Here is an 11136-nt window from a genome sequence, read left to right as displayed (position 1 = left end):
TATATATGTAAGCATGTTAAGCAGTTATATAATATAGTCAAGCAGTAGCAGTGGTTAAGATCAGCAGTCAAGTAAAAGTCGGTCAAGCAGTTTTATAGTCAAGCAGTAATGGTAGTGGTAGTGAAGTCAGTAGTCAGCAGTCGGCAGTAGGCAGTTAAAGAGTAAGGTCGTGTATATAATTGGAGCTTGTCTTTTACATTTGGGTGCTCAACCAGGACACACGCACACTATGAAGAAAACAGATATACCTCGAGAAGTAGCCCAATGGATTTTTTATCTACAAGACTTTGAGTTTCAAGTCGAACATCGACGTGCAGAAAGGATGAACATATAGATGCACTTAGTCGTAATCCAATTGAAATAAACATCATTAAATCAGAGGTTTCTGCTAGAATTGGGTATTATTCGTTTTGATAAACAAGGAGTTCGGTCTAAATTTCTGAATTGTCACGAAAATATTTGATTATAATTTCAAAATATTTACATTTTTCAACACTAAAAATGTTAGAGATAAATTAAGAATTTTATCAGCTGTTTTTGTTGTTGCACTAATAATAGCATTTCCAATCGCATTTCAGTAATAAATTAGTTTCTAGCAATAAAATTGTTTTTTATAGTAATTAGTCATAATAATACATAAGCAACGAATGAGATTCAAAGAACTGATACTAAATTGAAAATTTAAATATGTTTCCGCATAATATGTAAGTCTCAGATGTATGCGCGGTACTTACATGTAATAATTTGAACTGAGCAATCTACGTAAGCCGGCTTATCGGAGCAATGCATTTAGACGAAAAAATAATTATATGCTGTCTGATAGGGATTATATATATAATTGTTAAAACATGTAAATTACAACAAAAAAACAACAAAAATTAAATTCTTCGTTGTGCGTATTAAGAATTTCACAACAGTGTTTTGCAATAAAAAAAAAAGAAGAAGAAAAACGAAAGCAAAAAGAGAAAAAGATTCGCGCTTTGTTAATTGAATTAATTTGTTGATATTTGGTATTTGGTTGCGGCGACGTTGCAGTCGTCAACAGAGCCTAGCGTTTTGAGTATGAGCAACAGTATTATAGATATGTATTACCAGTGGAATTGGACGGAATTCTGTCCAACTGGCATCAAGCCATTTTCCAACAGTTCAAATGATTTACTGCCGTGCTTCCAGGAAATTGTGCTCCAATTTCCTGTGTACGCAATATTTGCAGCAATTTCGGCATATAATTTTGGCGCATTTGTGCGTATGGTGACAAGGAATCCACTACAATTGCGTTTAATATATGCACGCATAGTCATCACTGTTGTACTAGCACTGCTGCCAGTGTGTAAGATATTCGTATTTCATCATTATGGCGTGCCAGTAACAGCTGTTGATGTGCTTATTGTGTGCGCGGAATGCCTTATGTGGATTGTACATGCTGGTAAGTGTCGAAATGTTAGAGATTATTAAACGCCAAATAAAATTCTACACATTTTTCCTCTCAATATTGCAGGCTATCTGCTGGCAGTGCGTAAATTTGGTATATTAAGTCATCGTGGTCCGCTGTATATGAATGTACTTTGGCTGTCGATCTTTGTTTTGGATGCTATTTGGTTGCGTACAAGTTTAAATTATGATTGGTGGCCTTGGAGTTTAACTACGTTAATATTTGATATACTCTATGCTTTGACACTTTTACCAAAAGGTAACGCCACATTCACTCCACCACAATTTACACGGGATTCCGTAAGTAACTAATTTTGTGAATTGAAAAAAAAAAAAAAATGCATATAAAATTATATTCAGGAACATGAAGCACTGCTCGCCAATCGCTATACATACTTTCAATTTGATTTCAATGAAGCACATTTGGGACATGCACAGGATGAAGCTAATATTTTGGGGCGTTTATTTTTCAATTGGGTAAATCCATTGATTACTAAAGGTGTGTCGGGTAGCTTAAGGAAAATTGAAGACTTATTCGATTTGCCTGATTCGCTGAATATCGCACGTCTAAGTGAAAGTCTACAGCTTAGCATTTCACGAACAAAAACGTTGTTCTGGGCATTGCATAAATCTTTTGGACGTGAATTTTATGCAATCGGTATTTTGCGTTTTATTGCAGATGCAAGCGGTTTTGCTGGTCCATTATTATTGGGTGGTCTGTTAAGCCAGCAGAATGTGACAAATGAAGAGCAAGTTAATGCTACACCCTATTTGTATGCTTTTGGACTTTTTGCTACAAATATGCTATGTGAGTTTATGTTTTATTATGTATATATTATTTATTTTATTTAAAGTTTTTAATTTCTCTTTGCAGCTGCTTTCTGTGGCACACATTTTAGGTGGCGCATGTCCATAATTGGTATGAAAATGCGTATTGGTGTTGTTAGTGCAATATATCGCAAAGCTTTGGAAGCACGCGGACTCAAAGATTCGCGACCAGAAATTTTAAATCTCATGTCAACTGATACTGATCGCATTGTGAATTCTTGCATCAGTTTTCATTCCTTTTGGAGCATACCACTCCAAGTAAGTTTGAACAATGCTATCAATAATGTGTATGAGCTTATCATTTTTTTCCTATACTTCTCACACATTCTAAATGAGTTTCTATAGGATTGTGTGAGGATAGTGGCAAATTAATTTTATGTTTACAATATGTTGTGGCTTAGATTTCTTCTAAGACACAGTTTGGTGTTGACATTAGAAAAATAGACTAGATTATAGTTCCTAAGGACTGAAATAAAATAAAAAAAACAAAATAAAAAAACGGCCGTGTGTACATCTCGGACTCACTCGTCGCCAGCGACGACCTAGTGCCGTTGGACACTTCCTAAAAGGACTACACAAGCAGGTCTCAGCGGGTTACAACAACAACAACATAAAATAAAATAAGACGAGACATTAAATAGATAAATTGAACAGAACCGTTCAAAGAATCGTCTTATTTTAAAACATCAAATACGTAGTAGAATTTCATATTGGAATGCTATTTTTGATAAACTTTTTCTTTAATGAAGTTATATCAGGGATGTTGTTGTTGTCTTTGCAATAGACGTGCTTGTTAGGGCCCTGGTGAAAGTAGTGGATGGTAGTTATATTTTTCTATCAATAAGATAATGCATAAACGACCTAAACTATTTAATTATTTATACAAATAATCATATAATAGAATTTTTAAATTGTATTTAAATTAACATCACACAATTAAAATAATAATAATTAATATTGTTTTTCTTTTATAGCTCTTTACTACATTATATCTATTATACACACAATTAGGCGCTGCTTTCATAGCCGGCGTAGTTTTTGCTGCAGCGCTTATACCCATTAATCGTTGGTTAGCTCAACGTATTGGCTTGTATTCACAAGGTCTAATGACCACAAAGGATGCACGTTTGGCTGCTACCAGTGAAACCATGCATGGCGCAAAACAAATTAAATTGCATGCTTGGGAGGATATATTTATTGATAAGATACGTTTGCTACGTAAAGATGAGGTCAATTATTTATCCAAGCGAAAATATTTGGATGCACTTTGCGTATACTTCTGGGCAACCACACCAGTATTAATGTGTTTCCTAACCTTTGGAGTTTCTGTATTAATGGGGAATCCATTAGTTGCTTCCACTACGTATACAAGTGTCGCATTATTAAATATGTTAATAGCGCCACTCAATGCTTTTCCGTGGGTACTTAATGGTTTGATTGAAGCTTGGATATCTGTAAAACGTGTACAGGAATTGATTGATGTGAGTAGTTGAATAGTTTAATTTTTAAAAAAAAATTGTATTTTTTTATATATATTTCAGTTACCCAACATTGATTTCTCCACATATTATAATCCAATAATGAAAGTTGCTCCCGTGAAACTTGAAGAAAAGCCTATTGTCCTCCAAATGAAGAATGCAACTTTTGAACCGGACTCAATTAAATTGAATACTGAAGCGCAAGAGAGTTTTCGTTTGGAAAATGTTAATTTAGATATAAAAAAGGTGAATATATATAAAGTATTATTAAACATAGAGAAAAAAAAACAAGACTAGCAACTCGGAACTCAACTCGTTTTGATCTCTGAGTTTTTAGTGTAATTAAAAACATATGAATCCTTCCGATTTTATAAAAAGTAAGAGATATCATTCAACCACTGAACAATTAATTACTTTTTTTTTAAAGAAAGGATTGTATATTATAAATTACATTATTTGATTGCGACAAACAATTATATATATCACAAAATAATAATGTTTTAAATTCACGATTTATCCAGAACGAACTTATATGCATCGAAGGTCCTGTAGGCGGTGGCAAGAGTACTTTGATATCAGCTATTATAGGTGGAATTAATTGTATTGATGGAGAAATCTGTGTAAATGATTTAACTTCTGGTAAATTTAATTGTTAGTGAAGCTTCACATTAATTAATTTTAATTGTATATAATTAAAATTTACAGGATTTGGTTATGTACCACAGACGCCTTGGTTACAGCGTGGCACAATACGTGATAATATAGTGTGGGGAGCAGTGTTTGATGAGCAATGGTATAAATCTGTGCTTTTTGCATGTGCACTAGTTGAAGACTTAGAGACGCTCGGTGGTGATTTGGTAGGCATTGGTGAAAATGGGCGAACATTATCTGGTGGGCAGCGCGCAAGAGTAGCACTCGCTAGAGCAGTTTATCAAGATAAAAAGTGTAAGTTTAATTATTATTACTTGGAAACGATCTAAATGCGATTATATTCATGGTTATATATGCATTTATACTAAATAGTTATTGATATTAGGGAATAGTCCTTTAGTCCTTTATTTGAAATCATTTCATACAAAAGCATTATATGATATAGAGGGAAACTGATGAATATAAAGAATCATTATTATAAAATGACGACGATATTAATTCTGACAAATTTATATAAATATTTCCATTTGTAGTAATAGTTGTTGCTACAGATAATATAAAAAAATACATGGTTTAGGATGTATAAGAGTAATAGTTGTGTGAGAGGGAAGAGAATTTTTAAAAAGTGCGAGTGGGTTGAAGGATGGGTTAATTTGTAGTAGAAATGTATTTAACATATTTAGAAACATATTTATATTCTCTTCTTCTCTTATCCTCTTCTCTCGGTGAAGCATAGATAGATATTATCAGATATTATTCCAGGAATAATTGGCTTCTCTTAGGTCTTCCTTAATTGTCCTCCTCCAAGTTCTAGCAGGCAAATCAGGTGGACCTCAGAGCTTGACGTGCAATGTAAAAACTTCTAATTTATTTTAGTATTTGTGTCAAGCTTAGTATATAAGAGTATTTTTAGCTTTTTATTTTATAACCATATATTGTAAAAACATATTTATAAATATATATATTTATGTATTAATATTTATTTCTTATTACAGTTTACCTGTTTGACGACATTTTAGCTTCGGTGGATGCACATGTAGCACATCATATCATCAAACATTGTATACTGAGTTTATTAAAAGATAAAACACGTATTATTATTACACGTAGTGTGTCATTATTCTTCCATGCAAATCAGGTATGTGAAGTGCATTTCTATGGTTTCATTTCCTTTAGATTATCTTATCACTTTTCTTCTTTGAAGATTTTGCACGTTGAAAATGGTAAAGTAAGTCTAAGTGAATATATGTCGGAGAGTATTGATTTAAGTTTGGAAGCATCTGATGAAGAGGATGCGGAAAATGAATTGAGAAGAAATTCTATCAATTTGGATGAATTACAAAATTCAGATGAAAAGAAAAGCTTAGATAGTATTATGCTTGAGGTAATTTATAAAATATTAATATAATTTATATAATTTAGTTTGGAGTTAAGTAATTTACTTAAGTATTGTTAAAGTTCTAAATATACGAAGCCTTGTTTTAGTAACAATAGTTAGTATCTAAGCATTTCCATGGTTATTCTGCTTAAGTGTGTTCAATTTAATCGTCGATCATTATTACTAAAGATTAAGATTTACTGCGATCACAATAGATGTATTATGCAGAGCCTTACGATTTAAAATTTATAATTTTGGCATATTATACATTTTAACACAGTTCGGGATTTGTTACTCTAAAACTGGTGTTGTAATTTATAAATTACTGTAAAGTAATTAGATAAAATATGTATGTCTAGCTTTGCTTAGCGAAAGAACCTTTTTATATATATTCTTTGTTAGGCAAACTTATTTTTTTCGCCCCTTCCTGTTAACTTCGATAAAGTGGCTTAGATAAATCGCGACAAATTTAGAGAATGTTTGCTTTTCTTTAGCTAGATAACCATCTCTACTGTTCTCTGTAATCAGGAACCCATTCTAATTTTTAAGTTCTCTAACGTGCATACATTTACTATAGTCGGCGATAAAATATCCTATTTTAGACGATTTAAAAAAAAAGTCTTCATTTATATGTAGGAGATGTTCCTTTTTAAGACGATTTGCAGATACGGTTTTCATTTATATGTCAGTGATGTTGGTTGGTTACAGTGGCAGGCCATTAGATAATTTCCATGTACTTCAATTAGCGATTTTTCGCAAATTCCGTTTTGCTATCACATTCTTCGAAAGAACCCTAGTATAGAAGAGTAGAGACTTAATCTATTCCGCCGAATTTAGATAATTTAATAGGTCTTTCGTCTTCACCGATGAACAGTCTGATAAACTATCAAAGAAGTATCTTTCTAAGAACCTATATCTTCTGGACCCCACAGAGAAAATGTATTATGACTTCTTTTTCCTGCGGGGGGATTATGCAGTGAGGATTATGGGGAATGCGCAGTTTCTTTGCGTGGGTTCCTATACACCAATGACCAGAAAGAACTGCCGTAAGCCTTGCAGTGTGATGTTGAGTCTTTTTTAAGAAAAAGTAAATAAATATACTGAATTCTTTTAAATTATTTTTAAGATTTTTTATTGAAAAAGACTGAACTCTTCTCAGAAAGTATAAATATTTTCCACTTTTCCTTTTTAACTTCCCTTTTTATTTGACTTTTGGTTTAATTTTTAATCCTATCTATTAGTATAGTAGCAGATTATGTCTACTTTTTATATAAGATTTTTTAATGTCTTTCTAATATTCACGCCTTCTATTTGCTGTTTTGATGTTAAAATTAAAAAAAAAAATATTTATCTTTCATATTCTGGGGGAAATGAACGTTTACCGTCTTCATGTCCAGTTTGCTGGTTCGACGTTCTTCAAAAGGACTATATTGTATACATTTTGGAAAAATTCAAATAATTATTTTAATTAGCCAAACTTTCTCTTGCGGATATTTATATCGTTGTCATTTGTGTGTAGTTATATCTTTCGAGATAATGATTATAAAACTAATTTATGTCATATTATTGATTCTTTATGTTGACTATCGAATATTTAATGTTATTCACATGCTATCATATTAATAACAAGCCAGATTCTTCTTTTTTAATTAGTTTATTAGAGAAAATCTCGTGTTTTTGTTTGAAAAATCGTTTAGGATGCCCTTTAATATTTATATCTAGTAACTTATTAGTTATTTTAATAGATCTAGACTACAGATCTATAGTTTAAATAATCCAAAAATATGTAATAATTTATTTTATATAATTTCTGCAGGAATCTCGAGGGTACGGTAACATATCAGTTTCCGTATTTTCTTGTTATTGGAAAGCCGTGACTACACCTTTAGTTCTGACAGTGATTTCTCTGGTAATCCTCATGCAATTGTCGCGTAATATGTCCGATGCGTGGTTAGCGCATTGGGTGACAGATACGACAATAAAAGTGCGCGAAAGTCTACGTACTCCAGTGAAGGAAGTATCAATAAATGCCACAATGTTGACAGCACATTCAACAACTTACTATTTGAGCATCTTTGCAGCGTTGGCATTGTCGAATTCTGTACTAACATTGGGTCGAGCTTTCCTATTTGCTTATGCGGGCATAAAAGCAGCCAAGTTCATACATGATCGTCTATTAAACAAAGTCATATTTGTAAGTAAAACAAAAAAGAAAGTAAAACTTAAGCTAAAAAAAATTAATATATGTATATGTATGTATTTTGCAGGCTAAATTTAACTTTTTTGATATCACATCGGTGGGGCGTATTTTAAATCGTTTCTCATCTGATACATACACAGTTGATGATTCATTGCCATTTATAATGAACATACTGTTAGCACAAGTGGTGGGGTTAGCTGGTATTTATTATCTGCTTTACTGTAAAATGAAACGTTCTTAACAATATTAAATTCTTTGCAGGTGCGCTGTTTATCAGTTTGTATGCCATGCCGTGGCTTTGTTTGGTTGTCATACCAATGGTACCTATCTATTTGAATTTACAATATCGTTATCGTCACGCTTCACGCGACATCAAACGTTTATCGAGCAATGCTTTATCACCGCTCTACACACACTTCACCGAAACCTTGCAGGGATTGTTAACAGTACGCACTATGCGTGCTAGTTCACGTTTCCAAAGAGATTTCCATGCCAAACTGGAAGAAAGCATTAAGGCACAACTTACTGCAGCTGCAGCACAATCATGGCTTTCTTTGCGCCTGCAATTACTAGGTGCTTTATTAGTTGGTGCTGCTGGCTTGCTGGCCGCAATAACCTCGGCTCATACCACAAATCCTGGTTTGGTTGGTTTGGCTATATCGTATGCACTCTCGATAACTGTTTTGTTGGGTGGAGTTTTGAATTGCATTGCCGAAACTGAACAGGAATTAATAGCAGTAGAGCGTGTTAATGAATATTTACAATTGGAGGGCGAACAAAATGCAGAAGGCAGTGCTGATCCACCATTTGGTTGGCCATCACAAGGTGCACTTACATTTAAAAATGTAGGCTTACGTTATCGTGAGCATTTGCCAACGGCTATACACGATGTTACGTTTAAGACTGAAGCATTTGAACGTATCGCTATTGTGGGTCGTACAGGTGCGGGAAAAACGTCAATTATCGCAGCACTAATGCGTGTTGCACCATTAAGTGGAGGTGAAATTACACTGGATTGCGTCAATTTGAAAACACTAGCTCTACGTACTTTACGTGATCGAGTTGGTGTTATACCACAGGAACCATTTTTATTCGAAGGTGAGTTCACTTTTCTTGCAAGTTTTTTTGAGGTGTATAAGTTTATTATATTATATATGATAAACCTATTAAGGTATTAAGTGATACGGCACTTGCGACACTCGACCGAAGGTATGAATCTGGTACTATAGGGGTCAGTGACCCGCAGCTTCGGTTGTGCTGACCAGTTGAATTTGGACTTGTAGTGACCGTGGTTAATATCCAAATTTACACTGGAAGAATGATTTCAGGTTTGTTTATCATTCGGCGTGGAGTTGCGTACCGAGTGCTGTGACCCAAAGATCAGCAGAGGTTAGTAGGTAGACCTCGCACCAAACCAAGGTGGAAGTTATGTTTGCACACATTTTATTATTGCTGCCGACGGAAATTTCTTTTGAAATCCCAATGGAGCGTTGATTGAGGCGTTGTATTAATACACGTGTTTTTGAACACCGTAATATTAAGCCCCCACGGCATAGAATGTCACATAAAATAACATAGAGACTACTACTACTAGTCTTGTGGTCTATGTTGCTGTTACTTGTTAAGAAAAAAAGTGACTGTTTTATTTTTAAATGTAGTGAATTTCTTTTATTAGTATATTCTTGACGGTATCTTAAGATCTTTTGTAGATGAAAACATTGTTTTTTCTGTGTCGTCTTCCAGTATATTGGTGGAAAGTTGTTGCCTGACTACTAAACTATTAATATTTTTATTTTATTTTAAACTATTATCTTTATATATTAATAATAAAAATTGTAATAAATGTTTGTATTCAATTACTTTAAAGGTACCGTGCGTGAAAATTTGGATCCAAGACATGTGTTTCATGATTCTGAAATTTGGCATGCACTTGCAAATTGTTCGGCCGCAACATTACTAGTGCAATCGTTGGGTGGTTTGGATGGATGTTTGGATAAAGGTGGTATAAATTTATCTGCAGGGCAAAAACAATTACTGTGCTTAGCACGGGCTTTGCTTAAGAACTCTAAAGTTGTGTGCGTCGATGAGGGCACTTCTAATTTGGATGATGATTCTGAAATAGCAATGCAACAATCACTACGAAATTCCTTTAAAAGTTCAACTGTACTCTTTATAGCGCATCGTTTAAGTGGTCTTCAAAATATGGATCGTATTATCGTAATGGAAAATGGAGAGATAAAAGAGGAGGGAACACCACAACAACTGGCAGAAAATGCACAATCACTTTTCCATGCAATGCTGCAAGCACAGTATATAAATCCTTCAGACTTTTATGAAAGTGAAGCATAAAATCATTATTTCTAGTTACTAAAAATAGAGTAGAGCTTTTTGACAAAAACAAAAAAAAAATATCAAATTTAGTTGTTATATATAATGTATTTAAATAATTATATATGTATTAAAAAATATTTAAAAGTAAATGTATCCTTTCGAGGCTGTGAGACTGCTAATAAAATAAAACCGAAATTTGTTAGACAAAATAGTAAAAATGCTTAAAAAGTTCATTCAATGCAAAATTTTATCTTTGTATTAATTTTTGATATCTTCTTTTTGTTCCATCACAAATTTATTTATTATATATAATTACAAATGTTTATATACGCTTTTTTCTATGTTACGTATGTAACATTAAATATATTTTAAGGAGCTTTTTTTTTAATTTTAGTTTTTTCATTTTGTCAAGTACAACTTTAAATTTTTTAATTATAAACTATATTTGTTAATTATTAAATACTTAACTGGATATAACCACATATGAAAAATAAAGTTTTTCAATATGATATAAGTCTTATATAGTAAATGTTGGTGTTTCTATTTTAATTGATCCAATATCCAAAATCTAAAACAAAATGATCCAATATCCAAAATCTAAAACAAAATGATCTGATATCCAAACTCTAAATTAGAAAAAAAGCACGTATGTTGGATCCAGATCCCCTATACAGCCGAATAAGCATCGAATAAGCATCGTGGGTATCGTTAGAGAACAACAATACGATATTAGTCATATAAGTGTTAATGTTTCTATTTTAATTGATCTAATATCAAAAATCTAAAACAGAAAAAATAAGCACGTATGTTGAATCCAGATCCCCTTTCTGTACAACTGA

At 32.8% G+C, this 11136-nt stretch overlaps 1 protein-coding gene across 1 annotated transcript; it reads left to right on the top strand.

The window, feature by feature from the left end:
* Positions 1-562: 562 nt before the first annotated feature.
* LOC119687721 (multidrug resistance-associated protein 7) lies at positions 563-10499 on the top strand. Its single transcript, XM_038102144.1, has 14 exons — positions 563-1426; positions 1499-1731; positions 1792-2239; positions 2306-2517; positions 3234-3740; positions 3801-3983; positions 4259-4376; positions 4443-4682; positions 5384-5526; positions 5593-5772; positions 7583-7960; positions 8034-8166; positions 8228-9064; positions 9834-10499. The coding sequence occupies exons 1-14, from the start codon at positions 1063-1065 to the stop codon at positions 10313-10315; spliced, it is 4458 nt and encodes a 1485-aa protein (XP_037958072.1). The 5' UTR covers positions 563-1062; the 3' UTR covers positions 10316-10499.
* Positions 10500-11136: the final 637 nt, after the last annotated feature.

The sequence above is a fragment of the Teleopsis dalmanni genome, chromosome X, assembly GCF_002237135.1.
Source record: "Teleopsis dalmanni isolate 2A chromosome X, ASM223713v2, whole genome shotgun sequence".
Taxonomy (NCBI): domain Eukaryota; kingdom Metazoa; phylum Arthropoda; class Insecta; order Diptera; family Diopsidae; genus Teleopsis; species Teleopsis dalmanni.
Note: the sequence above shows the minus strand (reverse complement) of the source record. Positions and strands in the feature narration are given on the sequence as shown.